The sequence below is a fragment of the Mustela nivalis genome (genome assembly GCF_964662115.1).
Source record: "Mustela nivalis genome assembly, chromosome: 15".
Lineage (NCBI taxonomy): Eukaryota > Metazoa > Chordata > Mammalia > Carnivora > Mustelidae > Mustela > Mustela nivalis.
This window is the reverse complement of record NC_139034.1, coordinates 41,897,133-41,920,141: the sequence shown is the minus strand read 5'-3', so window position 1 is coordinate 41,920,141 and position 23,009 is coordinate 41,897,133. Positions and strand designations below refer to the sequence as shown.

The 23,009-nt window shown below is 33.7% G+C and overlaps 1 protein-coding gene across 5 annotated transcripts in view; it reads right to left on the bottom strand.

The window, feature by feature from the left end:
- The window catches only part of PCDH17 (protocadherin 17), a 99,252-nt gene that overhangs the window by 44,309 nt on the left and 31,934 nt on the right, over nucleotides 1-23,009 (bottom strand). For 4 of the 5 annotated variants that reach the window (XM_082700672.1, XM_082700675.1, XM_082700673.1 and 1 more), the window contains 2 exons: nucleotides 17,979-18,037; nucleotides 17,673-17,845 (listed from right to left, as the gene is read on the bottom strand). In XM_082700672.1, coding sequence (XP_082556798.1) covers nucleotides 17,673-17,845; nucleotides 17,979-18,037 — 232 coding nt within the window. The remainder of the gene's footprint in view (nucleotides 1-17,672; nucleotides 17,846-17,978; nucleotides 18,038-23,009) is intronic. The other variant, XM_082700674.1, reaches the window with a different exon arrangement.

The window sequence follows — 23,009 nt, the reverse complement described above, 5'->3', positions numbered from 1 at the left end:
AATTTCAACCATTTACCTTTTAAAAGTTTCAGAAGTAATTTATTTTGCACATGTGAGATATGGAACATAAAATTACTTTTAATAATCAAAAGTAGAAATGTAAATGAGAATAAAATAAAAGTTAACTACCTAAAATTTCATTTTATCAAGTGAATTTGGAATTGTAGTCATGTGCCATTTTTAGACTTCTATTAGGACTATTAATTAATATTCTGAATACATATTAGAGATTACTGATTAAGTGATAGCCTGGCAGCTAGAAATTTTCCTATTTTACTCCCAATTCTTGGTTTATGCATTGAGAGTATGATTCACTGTGCACTTATGAGAAAATATTAATATTTCAAATAAGAATACAATTACCATTACAAAGATTGGGAAATAGACCACAGTGACATTCTAGGCTCAAAAATGCCAAACATTCCTTGTTCACTGTTCAAGAGGTTTCAAATTATTTAAACACAGGACATTCCTGGAGGAAATGATTAAACTTTCATTTAGCCTTGGGAACTCAAATATATCTTCTTTTACCCTACCTAGGGTAGTTTCTAAGTTTAAAATTTTATGTTATGTAGTTTTAAGTTTAAAATTTTATGTTACTTTCTTATTCTATATCCATTTTATTATGTTATAAATCTCTTTTCGAAATCACCCAGATTGTGTTTCTCTGATAGACTTCATACTCAATAAATTGCCAAATACTGTTAATTACTTTATCTGTACTGTGTCAAAATTTTATCTTTTCATTCACACTGACCAGCATATGAGTTCTGGTCTTTATCACTTTGAAAGTACTGAACCTGATTGGTCTCCTAGATGCCGCCTTTCCCTTTCTAGAGTTTGTGCGGTCACAGAGAAAGTTTACCTACATAGCTGCATTACTTTTGTATTTTTAATGGTTCCTATAGATCATTAAAAATGCCCCAATTCAGGGCTCCTGGGTGGCTCAGTGGGTTGAGGCCTCTGCCTTCGGCTCAGGTCATGATCCCACAGTCCTGGGATCCATGGAGCCCTGCATCAGGTTCTCTGCTCAGCAGAGGGCCTGCTTCCTCCTCCTCCCCTCTCTCTCTCTCTGCCTACTTGTGATCTCTGTCTGTCAAATAAATAAATAAATAAATAAATAAATAAATAAATTTTAAACAAAACAAAACAAAACAAAAAATGCCCACATTCTTTGTTTAACATCTAACATTCTGCACGATTTTGTTTCCTCAATTTTTTCTAGCAAAGTTAATATTTTAAATAAACTTTTCAATTTTAGAATCATTTTAAATTTACAGAAAAATTGCTAATACAGAGTCCCCTGAACCTCACATCCAATTGGCCCTATTATTAACATCTTCTATCCATAAAGTGCATTTGTCACAGTTAATTAACGAATATTAACGCATTATTGTTGATTGAAGTCCATATTATATTAAAATTTCCTTAGTTTTCACTGTATGTCCTTATTCTGTTCAAGAATTCCATGCAGGAAATTGTTCCTCAATATTTTTATCTACAGGAAAGAGATAAAAATTCCAATCTACAGCTTTCACAGCTGCAGATAAACTTTTACTCTTCCCAAATTTTAAAGTCAACTCTCATATATTTGTTGATTTCACATGGTAGAGCTAAGGTGTGTTTTTCAGACTTGTACTCTTCAAGAACAAGAAGTCAAACTAGATGTTGCTCCAAGAGCTTCGACTGACTGGCATAAACATTTACTGGGGTAAACTACCAGAGATCAGGACTTAGATTTGTTTTGTATATAATTTTATTCCTTAGTGCCTAATACAGTGTCTAGGACAAATAAACGTTGAATCATCTATTTCAAACTATATTTGAGAAGATAAAAAAGAATTTATGTCACTTTGAAATATCACTAATGCTTTATACATCAGTATAATTATTACTAGTTAGATTTTTTACCTTTTCCAATATTTTAAACAGACACTGCACATTAAGAGCACAAGCATAATTACAAGGGGATACTTACAACACAAAGGGAATAAACTACTTTTAGTCTTCCTCAAATAAATTAGAAGCAAATTATAGTTAGCATACTAGTAACTATCTGTATTACTATTCATCAGTGAAGATTTCAATAAGGATTTATACGGCAACATACTATTGGCTCAATTTGAATTTCCGTTGTCTTTGAATCAACCAAAATAGAAATCTGACTTCTTTTTAAAGTAATTTATGATGTAGATAGGTCCCCCAGGGATAGAATTAATGACTGTGCTGCATTATTAAAGTGAATTTAAACAGTGTAACGCTATTGAACTGGTATCAGAGAAAGACAGGTTACATCTAAAGAAAATGATAGCATATCACTCAAACGCTGATAGTATTAATAAATGTATCCAGTGTTTAAATGAACTGATGACATGTAAGTAATACATAGATTGAAATGAATGTACATATTTATATTCATTAACACCATAGATCCAAAAAAAAATTAGACAAAATATGTAACCTCTGTTTATAAAGCATGTTGCTCATAATCTAAAACAAGTAAGTTTCCTTATAGCTTTTACAATGCTATTTCTTTCACTCTTTTCAACATTCAAAAAATTTGTAAATAATCTTTAATAAAATACTGTCATGTGAACATGAAAATTATTAGGTTGTTAATGGGTTTTGAATATTCTTATGCTAATAAATCTATATGAAAATATATTATTATATATTGTTAAAACATTTTGTAACTTCAAGGGAAAGTATCTAGTAACCTGGTAGAATTTCCAGACACAGTTACAACGCATATCAGAAGTTAATGATATTCTGATGGATGTAGGATAAGCATAATTGAAAAAAATTTAAAGCTTTACCATTCAAATTTTGAAGATAAGTAATATATATATGTAAACTCATATATGTTTCCATACATATATGTGTGGGTAGAAAACAGAAAATAAGTTTAGCAATCAAACATATAGAAAAGCAAAACACCTAATTAAAACAAATCTAGGAGATTTATTTTCTAAACTATGAAGTTCTATGTAGTCTAGTTTTTAAAAATCTCCCTATTTTATAGAAGTAAAGAGGAGCAGAAATAGTATTGGTATCCTCGGTAAAATGCAAGGAAGAAATCTGGAAAACTCTGGCTTCTAGAGGGTTGTTTCTTTAACCCTTACTATTTTAAATATATGTTTTTATTAAAGTGTAAACTCAAGAGGATTTCACATCATGTTCTGAAGAGATGCACTTATACCTCTCTTTGGAAACTCTTCCATAGAGTACTTTCCTGCTCTTCCTTTTCTTAGTGTTGTCTATTATTCCTTTTGACAAATTAACCATTATTCCCCACTCCTCTTTCCTCTAAATAGACTTATCTAATTATTGATTTTTTAAAAATCAGTACATGGATATGGCCGACTGTATCAGTATTGCTCAGAAATAAATGAATACCACTTTCCCGGGTATTCAAATCTAATAATTTTATTGCAAATATGGCTTCTCCGTCTAGTAATACAGGAAGAACTACTTCTGAGCTCTGAGGAATCTTTACCTGACTCAATCTAAAGTTCAAGATAAGTTTTCATTTTACTAATTTGTCTCTTGTGTTTCCCAGGGACAATTCACTTTATTATATTCCTGATCGTGTCAGTTTATCCACATGCCTTAATTTTTGTATATACTTTAGAGTCCAATATCAGTAACAGACACCCAAAAGATAGCCCAGATTTATCCACCTTTCCTTCAACATTACAGACTAATCTTTAAGCCTGTAGTCAAATATTTCAAGTAGAGCATCATATATTTCAAATAGATTGTGCTTTCTTTTTGCACTGTCCCATTTCTCTTGTACTCATTCCTATTGCATCATTTGCTTTCTTTGCCCATCATTTTAGCCAGCCAATATTATACAATCACCTAACAATATTGTTATGACCTGGTGGAAGTTTTTAATTTTGAAAAAACTTCATGACCCTCTCTTACTCCCTACCAAGATGTTGAGGCTTTTAGTCTCCAAATATTGGTAACCCCCATGACTGCCTCTCATTTTCAATATCACCTAGACTAGTGAGAACTTCATTACTTCTCACATAGGCAATTGCCACTGTGAGATAATGAACAGACCCATGAAGTTGTAATCAGAGAGCCACATAAAAGCTTGATGACCTTAGACTGGTTATTTCTCTATTCGAAATGGAAAAGGCAATTATATACTCTAAAGTCATCCTATAACTATCTTATAAAATTATTCAAAATTGTGTATGGTAAATGAGATAATTTAAATAAATGTGCATAATTCAGTTCTTTGAAGTCATTAAATGTTTGTTGGGTCTGTTTCTATCTGCAACAGAATTGGCTTACTTAAAGATTAATTCACTATCATGTCATTTACCAGATCAACAACCTTTAATATTTACCCTGTGACTTCAAGTTCTTTAAAATCTTCTCCCTGATCTTGTTTTAATCCTCCATAAACTGTGTGTGTGTGTGTGTGTGTGTGTGTGTGTGTGTGTGTGTGTGTCTGTGTGTGTGTTTAAATAAACATTGGGGATATATTGAGAATACATCAAGAATAAGAGAAGTGTGTCCTTAGCAACACAGAATTTGCAGACTCCTGGGGAAGACAAATTAGTGCCAAAAAGGTCTCTGCACCAGAGGTCGCTTTATTGAGAAATGAAAGAAGAAACTGAAAGACTTCACTGGCTGGTGTATAATAAACTAGCAGGAGAGAGTGACACCAGGTTAAGGTTTATAGGCCAAGGTTAAAAGTGTAACTTGGGATTTTTTTGGTTTTGTTTCTTTTGTTGTTGTTGTTTCCCTAGTATTCTACAGAAACCATTGCAGGATCTTAATCACTGCAGGAGGAATGCAATGATGAAATTTACATCTCAAGGAAATCACTGTCTTGCTAATGGCTGGTAGTTTACTCCAAGACCGCAAAAGAAGCCGAGCAAGTGCCTAGGAGGGTGATCTGAAAAAGGGAGGCAGCCTAGACTGGGGAAATACCCTGGAAGTAGGGTTGGGAGGTGCAACAACAGGACTTAGTGACACCTAGTGGGATGCTGGAGAGAAAGGAGAGGAGTCTCTTTACCTGTTTCTGACTAGGGTGAGTAAGTACATGGTGATAGCCCTTATGGTGACTAGAAGGGAGCTGGCTGGGAAGAGATTATGAAAATAGAAAGAAAATATTGGCAGGTTTGGGACGGAGGAAAAAAAATGAAGTGAATGGAATTATTTGCTCTGTTTTAATGGAGCAAAACCTTTGATCAAATTCCTAGAGAACTGTGAAATGTCTTACTACATAGCGACTATAGTGTCTTACAAATGTAGATCATTAATAAAGTGGAATTAAATTTGTGAATGTAATGTCGATATCTCTGAGTCGTCTGTCATAATTCTAAAAGTAACACGGATCCTAGAGCTTAATACACGCAACATAACTGCCTTGGGAAGTCTTTGCACATAATTACTGAAGACTAAATAAGCGGGAGGGACTGGAGTGGAAAGACATGACATCAGCCAGACAACTGCTACACTACTAAGGGCCTCAACCGTGGGCAAGTTCCTTTGGTTGTCTGACACATAGGCTTTTCATTTACTGCAGGAGTTAAGAGAGCATCTCATCAGCTTGCCATTAGGAGAAATTTGTTTAGAAGAGCTTGGTACAGGAACACCTGGGTGGGGCAGTTGGTTAAGCATTGGACTTTGACTTCAGCTCCTGTCAGCACATCAGGGTTGTGAGACCTAGTCTGCATGGGGCTCTGTGCTGGGCTGTGGAATCTGCTTAAAATCCTCTCCTTCTGGCCATCTGGGTGGCTCAGTGGGTTAAAGCCTCTGCCTTTGGCTGAGGTCATGGTCCCAGGGTCCTGGGATTGAGCCCCACATCTGGCTCTCTGCTCAGCAGGGAGCCTGCTTCCTCCCTCTCTCTCTGCCTGCCTCTCTGCCTACTTGTGATCTCTGTCTGTCAAATAAATAAATAAAATCTTTAAAAAAAATTATTTATTTATTTCACAAACAGAGATCACAAGCAGGCAGAGAAGCAGGCAGAGAGGGGTGGGGAAGCAGGTTCCCTGCTGAGCAGAGAGCCTGGTGTGGGGCTCAATCCCAGGACCCTGAGATCATAACCTGAGTCTAAGGCGGAGGCTTGACCCATTGAGCCACCCAGGCACCCCTGTATCATTGTTTTTAATTAAGGGAATTACAGCTAGATGGATGGAAGATTGACATCTCCAAAGTCTAAAGATCTTGAAGGCAGAGTGTCAAATACATGAGTGCTAAAATAATATTTGTTGAATTAATGTACTCATGTTTTAATTAATGGTTGTGGAATCCGCTCCTGAGAAACAATCACAATACAACTCCGTGAGTTAAAAAAAAAAAAAAAATTATCAGATAGATTTGCTTAATATTCAAACTATTGTCTATTGTTTTCCAACAGTGTGGAACAATGCTTATGCATATCACAAAGTCATTCTGCATGTATTAAAATTTTCTAAAGTTTTCTTGCCAACATTCCCTTAAATACTTAAATAATGTTACTTTGTAGGGACAAAAGATCATATGTCTCTATAAAGGAAATTATGTAATAAACACAGTAATTAATATTAGGAAGGAAATGACTAGGACAAAACCAAAATAAAATAATTTCATTCTTCAATATGAATTTTCAAAACTTCAAAGACAATAAAAACCAGGGCAGACAAATCAATCTCCATGAAATATGTATTTTGTTTCAAAAATATATCCTGTATCAGAAGTGGGGTGCATTTGTTATCAGTCTGCAAATTCTGAAAATACTACTTGAAAGGAGCTTATGAAGCAGTAATATTTTCATGTTCCAGATTATTTTTTAGCTTCCCTAAGTAAATATTTATCACATTAAAACTGTTACAGGGGTGATAGACTTTTTTATTCTATATTTGGTCTGAAGCAAAGACCCCAACTGTACATTTCTCTTATGATTTAAAAAGAAACTGGATTAAATAATTTCTCCAGGTGGTAGACAATAATTTTTTCATTCTTACTACTTGAGTCATCAGCAGTATAACTGGTTGTCAAGAATGTAAGGAAGCAAAAGCCCCAACATGCAAATTAAGTACAAGTCTACAATTCCTTGTCCATGATTTAGAAATCCAAAAATATTTCAGATCTGGAAATGGTGGTTACTCATCTGGTGGTAAAAACTGACTTGAACTGGCATGAACTATTTCTTTTTGTCCGTTTTGTGTAAATATTCAGCCTTCTTTACTACAAAATGTAATGTGTTTGATTGTGAGTACTGCCATAGATTCCAGTGGGGAGATTACATGATGTATGATTTATGCATTACATCACCTTGCCAAAATCTGAAAAATTCTTAATTCTGGAAAGCATCTTGTTCTAAGAATTTTAAGCATACATAACAAAACATCTGCTTTCAAAAATTTACTTAAGCTATGAGACTAGAAAATATAGGAGAAGCAAATTTGAATATGTTAATATATTTGGCTATACAGTTATCAAATACAAATATATACATTTATTCTGTGGTATGATATTCCCATTTCTTGTTTTTTTAATAATTATAAATATAAAATAACAGCTATATCTGTTTTTGACAGATGTGTACCTTGGAGTAGAATATTTTGGTATTTCCTGATCTCCTCTGGCTTTCACAAAGTTGAGGTCATTTATATAATATAAATGCTTATGTGAAATAATTGATGAACTTGCCTTATACTTCATAGAGAAGATTGGATCCACCTATTATAAATTCCCCTTTACCTTTACATTGCTGTTTATCTTTTTCATTTAATTCTCTTTTCTTTCTTTTACAGAAAAAGAATTGATCTTTACTTTAAAGCTAGCATCTCTATTACACTCCAATGAATATTCTGTATCTAGCCCAACCCTCCAGTATTTCCTTTTAATTGGATCCTCTGCATCAGTATATTAAGAATTAGTTACCCTAAATAATTAAAGCATTTCCATTCATAATACGATCTTTCTTACCTACTATTTCCCCTTTCTATCCCTTATTGCATTATTTGCTGATTTTGAAATAACAGAGAAATTGTTGTTTCCAATTTCTGACCTTACTTCATGGTCTATCTTGAAATCCTTTTTCTTTTTTTTTATTACTCCATTATAACTTCTCTCATGGAAATCAAGAGTGATCTGTCAGTTATCAGATTCCATAACTATTCCTTGTGCCTCATTTTCTTGGATTTCTCTAAAGAATCAAAATATTTGTTCTTATCTATCTCTGGCTACCATGGTGATGCGGCTTCCCTACTTCCTCCCCTTACTGACCACCTCTTTGCTGTTTTCATTGGCATTTCTTCCTTTTGTCCCTTCTCCTCCCGACACATTGGACTATTCATTATCCCCTAGATTATTATATACACTTCCCATATCCCACTTATGTATTTATGTACTTGGGTGTTTCTTCTACCACTGAAAGTAAAAAGCTTCTTCATCCCTTAAATCTTAGCTCAAATTTCATCTCTTGTATGAAGTCTTCATTAAATAATATCAGTATTCTACTCCTCCTTTTGAAATTCTCAGACCCTTTTGTATATACCTAATCAATAGCCCATTTTTTTCTACATCTTACTATATTTTTGGTGTATGTTTTACTTCCATTACTAGATTACTAGTTCTGTGAAAATGGGTTTTGTGAGTTTCAAAAAGGGTTCACTTGAGAATTTCATTTGAATGTAAGCTCAATGTAAATGGGAATGTACATTTTGCTTACTATTCAATCTTCAACACTTGGAAGAGTACTTGGTATATAACAGAAACCCAAAGAATATTTGCTGAATAAATATACAACATAGCACCTAAGATATATGATGATACATAATGATACTATACAAAGTGTTATTGAATTACATTTAAAATTCAAAACATTTGGTTCCAAGTGAATGTTCTTCCCTCAAAGTGAATGAGCTCTGGAAGTTATTTATTTATGCCCATGGTGCCAGGTCACATATATGGGACTTTACACTAAACTAGCTTTTTGAATCATAAATTATAACTATCTCAGTATCTGAGCTACTGTTTTTAACAAAAACAGTATTATTCAACTTTATTTAATGTATTGTTTTAATTTGGCTCTCAATTATATGTGGCTGGAGATGAAATCTAAGAACTCGAGTTTTTAGTCACATAACTCATCTACAAGGTCTCTGGATTTTGGGTTGACACAAAGTATTCAGAAATGTTCTTGTCAGGTTGAGCAATTATTGAACTTTCTCCCTTCCCAACTTCTAAATTCTTTAGGATTTTGTCCTGGACCCTTTCCGTAAAATAATCCCAGAATCCAATCTCCTGGATTCTTTTTTTGCAATGATCTTTCTCATTGATTTACATACTTTAAGTATCGTCCTATATCAATGGCTTCCAAATTTACACTTCCTAACTTCTACTTTGACTGCCAAACTATAATTTCTAGTTTAGAAATATTCATGGAAACTCTTTTTACTTCCCAAGTATTTTCCCAGTGGTGCCCTCACCCTAACTTCGCCACTTTAGTAAACTGAACTCAGTCACCCAAGTTATGATGCTAAGATTCATTATGACACCATGCCCTATACTATGTCACTGTTTTCTAAACTTTCTCCCAAAGATCTGGTTAACTGAAGTTGGTTTTTGTTTTTGTTTTTACCTATCATCTTTGAATGGTGAAGTTTCTTTAGCAAGTCAATTCCAGCATGCAAATAATCATTGTTCATTTAGAGAAAATGCTGAGAGTTTCAAATATTTATATGTCAATCGAATATATGTGGTATAAATTACACAGAAACATACTTAAATAATTCAAGTTCTACTCCATTTATTTGAGTATCAAATTGTTTTTTCTTTAGAAACTTTTATCCCAAAATCAATTTTAAATGAATGTTGAGCAATTAATTATAATCATAAAATTGTGTCATATACTAAAAGGAGTTTCTAATCTTTCATTTAGTTCCATTCCTGCTACTTCTTTATTACTCTGGGCCTCATTTTGCCTTGCCTTGGACTACTTCCCCAGCTTCCTAAGCAAATCCCTGTCTCCCCAGTCATTTACATAACAATAATCTCTGTAAATGAGACTTTGAACTGTTACCTCCTGAACCTCCAATGATTTCTGGCCCTGGTCCATTGTCCCATCACTGAGCTTCTCAGAGTCTCAGTCTTACATGCCCCATTCTGAGTCTCACACCTTCCTACTCCCATGCATCCAACATGTTGCTTCACTTCGTTTGTGTTTCTGAGAGAGCCTTGTCATCCTCCTTCCCCAAAGGTCATTGGGCCAGGTGAGATACACATTTTCTGAAGGAACAATCAACTCCAATGTCTCCTTCTCCAAGAATTTTCTTTGTTCCCCCAAATCCTGGCTGGGTTTTCCTTCTCATGTCTCCATGAATACTCAGGGTATATCTCTCACTGCACCAACCTCGTGGCTTATATGTCAAGTTCTCTTACTATCGTGTGAACTCCTTGAGAACCCAGCCTGTGCATTAACTCATCTTCTACCCCTGGCACAGTTGTTCATTAAAAGGAAAAATAAGTGATTAAATAAATGAGTGAATGAAAATCTCTTCCAGAGCTATGAGACACACTGTTAGTGTAGATCTTGTCCCCAGACAAGAAATAGATGCATCCTTGGACTTGGTGAAAAATAACACAGTAGTGTCAATGCCTATATTTGGTACGAAACTTTTTTTTTTTTTTAATCTTTTGGAGCTTCTATTCAATATATATAACATATAAATATATTAAGTATCTATTCAATATATATGAAAGAATCAAGCATAAAGTGCTTACATCTTTAGGTTCATAAGGCAACAAAGTGTGATGACAAATCTGGAATACCTTTTTGGAGACATGAAGGTCTCTCTATTATGTGTTAGAGGAATGGTATGAAAAAATGCAAAGAGCTCCAGTCCAGCAGATTATAAACCTAGAATTAGTACTACCTCTGCCTCTAACTGAAGACTTGATTAAAAAATCATTGAATCTGTCTGTTTTCTTACAAAATGGGAATTATACTTCAGGAATCTTTCTACTCTAGTGTTTTGAATATAGCTTTCAAAAGAACAGAGAACCTGCAATAGTAGAGCATGAGTTTCAAGTGAAATAATGGAAAATATTTGGAAGATGCTTAAGACCTATTAACATTATTTTCTCACAGTTCTTAATTAACAGATGAACTGATAACCATTCTAGATTGTCACTGGTTACGGGCATACTCTAATTTTCATAGAAGTGTTCATAATATTACTACAGAGTTTTACTTGTAAAAGTGAAAAAAAATACTGTCCTAAAAAACCATTAAAGGAAAAACCTCCAGCTGTATTCAAGTGTTTGAAAGATACAGTAATTCTAAGGCTGGGAAGGGTGTCCCTGCCCCCAAGGCAAAATGAGTTTTTAAAAGTTTGGGAAATACTGCCCCAACATTCCCAAATTGGAGTGTTTTAGCAAAAGTCATTGCTGTGCTTACTAAAAGCAAGAGAATCTCAAAATCACATTGAGTCTATAGTAAATCATGCAACACTTGTTAGGGAGGCTTTACGATGAGAACAAATGTGAGGGTGATAAAATCTCTCTATTTTCATGATACCAGCTGCTGGATTCTAGAAGCAGATGTTTGCATACGAGAAAAAGAGATGTCATTGAAACTTTTAAAGTTAGGTGAACTATGGGACATTTGCAAAGTTTGGTAATCAAAAATAAACTGAAGCGCCTCAGAGTTTGGCGAATATTTTATCCAGTCAAATGTAAAACCTGATGAATTCTGCAAGTCCTAAAACACAGCACAAGAGAGTGAAAAAGTTGGTATTAAGGTGCTCTCAAATAAATGCAGTCCAATAAAAACTTATTGGGCTTGAAAAGAATAATTCTTGGCAAATAACACAATTTCTTAAATGCCATATATTTGAATCATAAAGCAGCAGTGTCTTTAAAAATTTGTAAATGATTTCTTCCTGGCATTAAATATTCAACAGTTCCTTTTCAGCCCCCTGTATATGGAAGTAATTTTCCATTTCCTTCCTAAGTCAAATTGACTATTAATAAGTTTACAGCGGCATTTCTTTTAAAAATTATTTTCAGAGATTGCGAGATGGCTGCTGAGAGGATGGATGTCGCCATCACGTCCATGTCCATACTTTTGTAGAAGCAATTTGCTATTGCCTGTTGTGGGAAGGTCTGGGGAAAGACACTCATGTATTGGAAGGGTCAGAGCTGCAGTAACTGTAGTGCAGCATAGAAAACAGAATGGAAGCTTGAGAAGGAATATAAAAGTACCATCCTGTTACTTTCCTACTCCTGGTCAGTTCTAGGTGAAATTTCAAAGTAGGTCAAGCTTGTGTTCAGTGTTCCTAATCCTGCCTCAGTAAGCCCTCCCCAAATCCTATCTGCATGTTTTCACCCCCATTTTGGTGGACAAGAGCTTCACCTTTTATTCCCCCATTTCCCTACTACTTCTTTTTTAAGTTATTCCTTCACAGCAAAGTATAGGGTGTGGAAACTTTAAACTGTTTCCTTTTCAGGCATAATTAGAAATATGGTGAAATTGCAGTCATTATGCAGTAAATTAGGGAGGGAGATGTGAAAGAGTGGGGCTCAGAGCCTCACCAAAGTGAAATCACATAACATATACTGCAGTCCCTTAAACTAGCCTAATCCTGTTTGAATATGGGGTCCACAAGCAAAATTCAATCACTGACTTGAAAAAAAAAAAAAAAAAAGCAACAAACAACAACAAAAATCCATTAGCTTTAGTTTTTGTAGTTTTGCAGAATGTCCTCTGGGAAGTGGGAAGGCAACCCTTAAGAATGTAATTTAGCTTTAAAACTGAATTCACTGGAGCAAACCTGGCTTATTTAGTATTTCTATTATTCTCAACTTTCCATTGATTTTATTTTTATTAGATTTTAATCAGGGATTCCATTGTGAAACGCTTTTAACCCAGAATGTAATTTAAGAAGTCAGATTTTCTAGTGGAAGAGAAAGAACTGCAGAGGCACAGAAATGAATAGAAAAAAAAAAAAAAAAGGAAAGAAAGAAATTATAAGGCAATTAAATAAAAGGAGAAATGAGAAAGAATTTGAAGGAAGCAACTCCTGAGGATCAGAAAGTCCTGGAATCCAGTTACAGAGGAAGGGACTAAAAGCTGGCTACCTAAAAGGGGCTTCAGATTCCCGGATGGTGATGCTTCCACTGCCGTGGCAGCAAAGGCTGTCAACATAATGTGCGATGCTATTCCACTAGTGTCTGGCTTCAATTCAAGAACTTGGTTTCAGTCAACTATAAAGACAGCAGAAGACTGATTATCCTTGAAATAATTGAGAACAGTCCTAAGCCAGCATTAGAGAGTTCAGAGAAATCATCAGACAGCATTTTGAACACTGCACATGTATTATTTGGGAAATGGTACAGACTACGGTACAGACTACTGAATTTTAGGGAAGGCTTACTAAATCTTTTTAAAGAAGAAAAAGTTATTGCTAACAAGCAAAATGCTTTACCAGATTTCTGTAGTGGACAGAAATTCAGAGATACAGACACTTCTTTAAAGAAGTCAGAGTGGGTTGTTTTACCTACCTACCTACCTACCTACCTATAATATTTGACAAAGGGAGCATGAAGAAAATCTAATTGACAAATAGAGAAGAAGGGCACAAAAAAAAAACAATCAAATAGAAAGAAACTAAAAACATTCTTTAAGAATCTTTTAAATTCCACTAAGAGAAACTAAAATAACCTCTTTCTATTAGAGGATTTATTAATATAAAATCCTTAAATCTATCCCCAGCTGTAGTGTCCTATATCACTCTTTCAATTAACTACTGAACCCTTTCAAATATTTTTGCTAAAATAATGAGTAACATATACTAATATTGTATATTTGGGATGATTAGCTGAGAGAAGCAAAAAACGCAGTAATCAGGAACAGAACTAATGGAAAAATCTGTGCAAAAGAGAAGAAAAAAGTAATATTTAAACTAATAATATAAAATCTCAAAGGCCTAAGTCTTTTGCAAAGGAAAACCATTATTAGCACAAAAATTTCCATTGAAAATGTGAAGATTATTCTTGCAATTGATTCTAATTTCTAAGTTAAAGAAATATTTTGATTTAGAAATAGAACATTATCTTTCTTAATAGAAAAAATTTAAACAAAGAAAGATGCCAACTAAATTAATATAAAAATATAAACTATAATATGTACTGATTTTTTTTTAAAGATTTTATTTGTTTATTTGACAGACAGAGATTACAAGTAGACAGAGAGGCAGGCAGAGAGAGAGAGAGAGGGAAGCAGGCTCCCTGCTGAGCAGAGAGCCCGATGCGGGACTCAATCCCAGGACCCTGGGATCATGCAGCAGCTTAACCCACTGAGCCACCCAGGTGCCCCTATGTACTGATTTTTTTAAATTGAAATGTGTCAAGGCACTACTACAAATTTTTAGAAGAGAAAAAGACTCATAAGCAGGTTTCTTTTTTGTTTAGTTTTCTGTTTCTTTTTGCTAAGAGGAAATTTACTTTTGTTTCTTAGGAGATTTTAAAGGTATTAAAAATAGGTTTAATATTTGAAATCTGACATGAGATAATTGCTTAAAGATGGCTGTCATCATCCTTCATCTGTAAAGAAAATTATTTTTTATAAGTGTGCATTGAATCATTGTTTCTCATGATGCTTTTCAAATAAATTAACAGCGTATATTGACCAAGACAATGTCTGATTGCTTCTTCAAACATTTTAAAATTATTTCTGAGTAAACTGTTCATTATGTGAATAGTATACACCCCTGGGTAAGTGGAGGGGGGGCTCTGAAGGCATGCCATTTTATTTCTAATGCTGATTTCACTACTTACAGCTATAGAATATTGAGAAAATTTCTTAGTATCTACTAAATGTGAGAGTAACATTACTTACCTATTTATAAATGCAATGAAAAATAAATAGGATAATAAGTTTTAAGTGCTGAATAATTCATTCAATGCATATGAGCTATTTTGATGTTCTCCCCTAAGGTTTGCATACATGGACTCGGGTTTTAACTTACTCTTCAATATTTATTTGGTATCTAGTCATAGAAGTGGATCAGATTGTCTCTTTGAACAAATTTTACCATTTGGAGACAAAGTTGTGTAGAAAAGACACAAGGTTTGGCTATATCTAGAGCAAGGATAATATTCCAACCTGTTGCGCAAATTAATAAATTTCCCATAAGCTCAGTTTTCTTAAATGCAAGATAAAAATGGTAATTATTTGAGAGTTTGGAGGTTAAATAAGCTAACATTGAAATGCAGCTAGCAATGTTTATAGTAGATAGTAAAAACTCAGTAAATGCTAATGTCCTCCTCCAATCTAGATAGGTAAATGGATATTGATATAAACATAGATAAGAAAGAAAGAAAAGAGGAAAAAAGAGGAGGAAGAAAGGGAGGAAGGAAAAAAGGAAGGAAGGAAAAGAAAAAAGTTGATATAGATGATGGACATTGAGATAGATAAGATGACAGACAGAGGTAAATGAGAGAGAAGAGGGATGAGAGAGGGGGCGAGGGAGAGAGACAAGAGACAGAGAGAGAAAGAGAAGAAGGAAAGAGAGATCTCTCATCATACAGTTTCTTGAAGGCACACTCCAAGTCAAATTTATTTTTGATGTTACTAAAGATTCTAACTCACCCTATGTATTACAAGGATTTATAGATATTTATTAAATAAATGAATTAATAAACAGTCAACAAATCAATGAAATACTACTCCTCCAAAATCATGTTTTAAAGTAGAAGTTAATACCTCTCCTGTAATTCATTATTACAGATTATCTAAGTGTGGCTTTCAGATTCCTAATATCTTTCCCATATTTATTAATAAGGATGTGTGGCAACTACTCATTTTAGAGGAGACATTTGCATTAGCATTCTCACTCTTACACTAGCAATTGTTTCATGTGTAACATTAACTAAAATATATGCCAAATGTACTTTCTTCTAAGAACAACAGCCACCTTAAGGTATTATTTTCTGATACTGAAATTGAAAAAAACAGACTTTCAGTATAAAGTACATCTTCAGACATGAATAAAACCCCTTCCTTTTTCTATAAGGATCCTTACCCCTTCACATCAAATACATCACTCACGTGGTTAAAAAAATTTAAAGGATTAATGTGAACAGCATATAAACTTTTTTTTGCTTAACAGAGTTTCTCACGAAAATATAATAAAGGCAAAACTCTTTACTTACTCTATGCGGCTTTACAAAAAGTAGCCAGTGCATTATCCGTCAGTCACTTTATTACATACATAGATGAATCTATGTTAGGTTCTGTATTCAAATACTAAGATCCAACAACCCATTATTTAAACTTTGTCTAAAAAATTAACATATTAAATATGACATAATCAAAACCCATCATGATCACTTAAGTCACTTCAAGTAAATATTCAAATTTGTAGGAATTATAAATATTCCATAAGCATTCAAATACCTTTTATTGAAAATTTAAAACATAATGTTGCATTATTAGACAAAAAGTTGCTATGGTATAGTTGGCAGTTAAAACTTATCAAAAGAAGGCCTTTTGGGAGGCCAACTTTTAAAAAACAGCATAATTGTAGTACAGAAATTTAAATATATATTAAACGGAACATATGCACTTATGTCTGCATTGAATTTATATATGTGTGAATGTGTGTATTAAAATTTCAATATGATCTGAGAAATTAATAGAGATGATATGTGTTGAAGTATGTATGATATGACAGACTGCACTACAGGCAAAATATATTTTCTCTGAATTGTCAACCAATAAATATCTTAAGAGAAGTAGTTTCTCATGAAAAAACTGAAATAATAAACATTAGAATATTTAAATACTATTAGTATTTTGAGAACTAGTATAACAAATATAAATGCATTTGTAATTCTGAAATTGACTTAGCCAGTTGTTCTTTTCCTTTTTTATGATGATAAGACACAAAAACCTATTCACAATCACAGGGTCTAAGTCTTACACAAAAGAGCTGCTCACTTTTCTTTGGGTGAATCATTAGCAAATATTTCTTTCTGTTTGAAACAATAAAAACATCAAAACTAATAAAACAAAAAAAATTGAAGATAGACTTTTAGAAAAAAAATATGTATTTATTAAGAAGTGTTTCTTTATTATATCGCTATCCGGGCCAACAAGTACGTGTTTATTTGACATCCCTGCAGATTTAGATGTAAATCCAAAAAAGGAGCCAAAACTTTGGCTCCGCTGTAGTTTGACTCTTGAATAACGACTTTGAGGCTAAAATTCAAGCTAAAAATAAACAAACCTTGCTAAGAGCTATAAAATTCCAATCAGGTTTTCATTTTACCTAAATGAGGTGAATTTACTAAATTTAATCTTGTAAACTAGTATATTAAGATGTGCATACCTAATTAAATATGCCCTACTTTCCTTGTTGATAAACACAAAATGGAAAAGGTTAGGAAATGTCCATAAAGATATGAACAATCTAGTGACTTTGGTCAAGTTCTCATTTTAAGAAGATTACAGATTAATATCCATGGTCTTCCTTTTTCTGTTATTACTGAAGAATTGAATAGCTGCTTTCTGTCTGGGACAAGATCTGGATTTGCTGTTTCTTTTGATTTATTATCAATGGTCCATTCCAGCGTGATAAACTGCAACTCCAGTACTAATAGGTTTATAATGATTGCTTAAGCTTTACACTTTGTAAGCATTGGAAGGCTTCACTCACCTTGTTCAAGTGGTTGGCTTTTAGTTGAAGTAGTTTTCATCTTGAGTGCCTCCCTAACAGACATGTCACAGCAGGAGCCTTTGTTAGTGTCTTGGTCACTGTCAGCCTGATCACTGTCCCCGTGCCCACTGTCTCTCAGGCTGGCTCTTTCTGGGTCCTTAAACGTGGAGCTACTGAAATACATATAAAGAAAAAGAAGAGAAAGTGTTGTCTCTAGGAGTCTGAATCTGAAATGTAGTCTCTTGCAAAGCAATTTTGACACGAATGCAAATGGGGAAGCCGAGAAAGTTATTTAATAGGCCTTACCTTTGAACAAACTGCTGCCTGCTGCCCATGTAATTGGGCTCTGCGGGAAAATTGTCTGTCTGCGAAAGAGAAGGAAAAAAATACGTATAGTTGTACACTGGACAAATCTCCTGCAGAGCAACAAGATTTCCTAGTGGAAAAATGATTAATAATTCAAAAATTCCCTTAATCTTCAGATTTGTACATTTTAATTAAATTGGAAATTGCTGACATGTAATTATGTACTCAGAACAATTAAATGATTCCGGTCCACAAATTACCTGTTAAAGTAAACAATGAGCCTGTCATAACTGGCATTCTCTGTTACCACGAGGATGGATAACACAGTCTGTGTTGTTTCATTACTTAGATATTAAGATCGAACATTTGTGGGAGGAGTGGAAAAATGGCCTAATTTCTCCATATTAAAAGTGTGAATTATTTAATAATACTCATTTTTAAACATAATTACATCATCTGCTGGGATTCTATGCCCTCCTTGATGTAATATCACTTAAAGTCATCCACTCCTCAATTAAGAGATACAGGGCATTTACTTCAAATTTTGCCAATAACAATTACAAGCACGGCACATATGGCTGAACTCATCTCTATAATTCATTCTCATCTACATTCTTACTACGGCATTGAACTCAAAGCAGGCAGTGGAAACGGGTATTACTTCTGGTTATTAAAAACAAAGTAAAATGAAAACAAGAAATAAAATGTTACTTAAAATATTGAGAGTAAAGACATTGAGAAACCAGGCTTGTTTTTGTGGTTGTTTTACTGCTTCCAAACTGATGTGGAGGTCTGCCAAAAAGAACTGAATTCTCCTTGTATCACGGAACAGAGTCTTTTGGGAGAAAGATACTAGATCTTTCATAGATCTCCCTATACTGTACATTCATACACATCACTTCTTCTTGCAGCTGACTCAGCGACAAAGGTTCTCCTGTTTTCTGCATCACTTCATATCACACCATTGTGCTCTGAAGCAGCCACAGATTCATACAACATCATCTACCATGCAAGTATCAGTGACACGGGAGCATGCAATTCATGAAGAAGGGGGCCCAAGGTAAGGCTTAATTAGTACAATATGTATTTTCCTTATAAATAAAGCTCATTTAAACTAACAGGACCCTTTTTTCTTCCCATGTAATAATTTGATTTTGCGGCTTTCTTGAAATATTACTGGAAGGAGAAAAAAAAAAGATATGTTAAGAGTAATAGCTTAAAGTACTATCTAAGTTTCACTGTTAAAAGTTTGGGGACAGGAAGTATCCTCATAAATTTCTTAATCTTTTTCTGTTGTTGTTCAACTGACCTTTATCAAAGTGCGAAGATGAAGGTAAATAAGGTCAATACATGTCTCACTTCTAATCCACCTTAACTAGTAGTTTGTAGCAACTACATGTAGAAACATGTAGACATGTTTCATTAACATGTTTTACTAATTTTTAGATTCTGTGAAGCACCTTCAGTTTTCTTTTCATAATGGTAAACTACCAATTCTTAAGGATAACGATATTCTAGTAAATACAGTAGTGGCGGCGGGGGATTGGGGGAACACCTGGGTGGCTCAGTCAGTTAAATGCCACTTGATATGAGCTCAGGTCTTGATCTCAGGGTCATGAGTTCAAGCCACATGTTGGGCTCCACGCTGGACATGGAGCGTACTTTAAAAAAATAATAAATTAAATTGAATTAAACTAAATTAAATAATAGTGGCAAAAAAAATACTGGGGCAAAATGTTTGCAAATGAATTTTTCCAATTTTTAAAATTACAATTACTTAAAAACTCCACATTTTAACTTAATAAGATCTGCTAAATTGGTCAAAAACATGCATGTAACCGATTATTGTTGTCAGTTGAAGACTAAGCCATGAATATCTTAGAATACTTCAGAAAAACAGAATCCTGGGTATGAAGGAGAGAGTAAAATGTAAAGTGAAAGTGGAAACTCTAGTTTTTATAAGTGCTATTTTAAGTAACCTTGTGACTTTAATGGCTTTAATTAGGTGGAGCATCACAGGCTATAGATCCCTATTCAGTTAGACATACGGAGACAGACTGGGAAACTTCCCTTCCTCTGTTCGAATAGGGACAATATCTGAAAGTGTTTGCCTATTGCTAAAGTTCTAAACAGCTCTGATGAAATACAGGACTTAAACTGAGAAATACAATACATTTCCCCACTGAATGAAGAGCTGTTTTTAAATTATGTGTGTGTGCATGTACACGTGTGTATGAGTGTTTGCATGAATGAATCGGGGTGCTTGATGAATACTGAGCAAGAGAATTGCCATCAAATGTTATTTTGATGAAAATAGAAACACAAGAGGAAGTCGTTAAAAAAGGGATTTTAGACGAAAAGAAAGATGAGAAAAATAAAGCAGGGAGAAAGGCAAAAGAAAAATAGAAAGGAGAAAGAGAGAAAAAGGTATATATACTGTGGAGGAATGAGGGTGAAGAGAGGTAAAAAGGAATTAAAAAAAAAAAAAAGAAAGGTTGGTTTATTATTGTAGAATTTCACAAAGTACAACTTTTAAAAATTTGTACCTTAATCAGTAGCAGAATAGCAGAAGTTTACTAATAATGCCTGAATTTATCCAGTAAAGTAGGTAGAAATGTGAGAGGTTCTGTGTGTTTATAATTATCATAATGAAATAGCCATTTGGCCTTTAATAAACATATAACTAACTCACTATAAAAACCACACTGGTTTTAATATAGAAAATAACATTTTCATTATCCAGGCTCCAAGGGTGTCAGAAAACTCATTTAAACTAATCTGAATATAAAATAAATGTATTTGCATAGAAAAATGAAAATAGACCCAAAACAAAAGCCATATGTACCACAGCATCCTTTAATTTAGAAATAGAAGGGTTTTAAGATATTTTCCAATAATGTACTCAAAAATTTATTTCTAGCTTGCACATATCTAAATCTTAACTTTTTTTTTAAGATTTTATTTATTTATTTGACAGACAGAGATCGCAAGTAGGTAGAGAGCAGACAGAGAGAGAGAGGGAGAAGCAGGCTCCCTGCTCAGCAGAGAGCCCAAAGTGGGGCTTGATCCCAGAACATCTCAGATCATGACCTGAGCCGAAGGCAGAGGCCCCAACCCACTGAGCTACCCAGGCAGCACTAAATCTTAACTTTTAAGTCTAGGAAGAGAGTAAAATTTGAGGTCAGACACTTGTGGCATTTTAGGTTTCAGCAGAGTAATTAAATGTGAATATTTGTAATTCTTGAAAACTATCCTCTTCCATACAAACTAATAGTACAAACTAATGTTTTCCCTTCAAACTCAATTTGAATGCAGTAACTTTTACTTTGAAAACGTATAATTTGTTTATTATTTTTTTCAAAGTACCTGGAGTTGGTAGGTCATTACAGAAAGTTCCAAAACAAACACGTTAAAAACTTATGTGATGATCTTTTTAATCTATTTCAGTCAAGATAAAAGACAAAGGCTGTGGGATTTTTTAGTGACTATTCACTCATAACAAAACAGATCTAAAGTATCTTATCAAACTGAGTCCACCTTCCTAGTTTGACTTTTTGTTTTATTGTTATTTTGTTTGCTGAACAGGAAAACTTAGATGTTCCTTACTTTCCTTTGTACCGAAAACATGAAGAAATAAGCAAGTAATCACTTAAAGAGACACACGAAGTGGGTCTGCATGATATGAAGGGTTTCTTTGATTATTTGCCTCCATGTATATCTCCAAAAGTACTCAGCAGATTATAACCAATTTATAAGTGATATTCAAAATCAGAATTTTTTGTCAGCATTAATCAATAATAAACTATTCCTAAAGTATATCAGAATATATATTAATATATCCTACAATTTGCTCATCTTATTATAACTCTAGAAAACAAATCATGATCTAAAAAATATAAACATCCATGAGGAAGACCAAAAGGAAGCACTTACTGAAACTGAACCATATTGGCTGAAATTGGGTAAGTTCTTTATTTGTGGAAGTAGATTAATTTGATATGACTACTTACAAGTGGCTAAGGAAGTTGAGTTGAAATGAATAGTAAAAGGAGACAAAATAGATTTTTGTATCATTAAAATAGTAAAAATAGAAATTTTAAAAATGCATAAAGCATTTGACAAAAGTCAACACTTATTGATAAAAATTCTCAGCAAAATCTGAGAAGGAAACTTCCCCAGCTGTATAAAGAGCATCTACCAAAGGGGGGAAAAATATATATATATATATGTATATATATATATAACTAACACCAAACTTACTAGTGAAACACTAAAAGTTTTCACCCTTGCTTTCACCACTTTTATTCACCATTGTAGGAAAAGACCCAGTAAGTTCAATATGGCAAGAAAAAGAAATGGGTAAATTAAAAAGGAAGGGGAAAATTTTCAGTTATTGTATTCACAAATCATATTGTTTAGGCAGGAAATAAAAAGCAATCAAAACGAATCACAAACAAAATTTCTTAGAAATCAATAAGCTAAGGTTGCCATATTCAAGGTCATCACACAAAAATCAATATTTCTATATACTAGCAACAAACTATAGAAAATCAAAATTTCGGGCGCCTGGGTGGCTCAGTGGGTTAAGCCACTGCCTTCGGCTCAGGTCATGATCTCAGGGTCCTGGGATTGAGTCCCGCATCGGGCTCTCTGCTCAGCAGGGAGCCTGCTTCCTCCTCTCTCTCTCTCTGCCTGCCTCTCTGCCTACTTGTGATCTCTCTCTGTCAAATAAATAAATAAAATCTTTAAAAAAAAAATCAAAATTTCAAAAACAATACATTTAGCATAGTTCCCTAAGATTCAAATGCTTAGCAAATAAATATTTTCAAATGATAAGTACAGAATCTATACCCTGAACATGGCAAAAATTATGAAATGAATCAAAGAAGACTTAAATAGATGAAGAGATATATTGTGTCAATGTAGTGGAAACTCAACATGGTAAAGATGTTAATGGTCCTCAAACAATCTATACACCTAACATAATAATATTCATATTTACAGTATGATTTTATGTAAATATAGATGAGA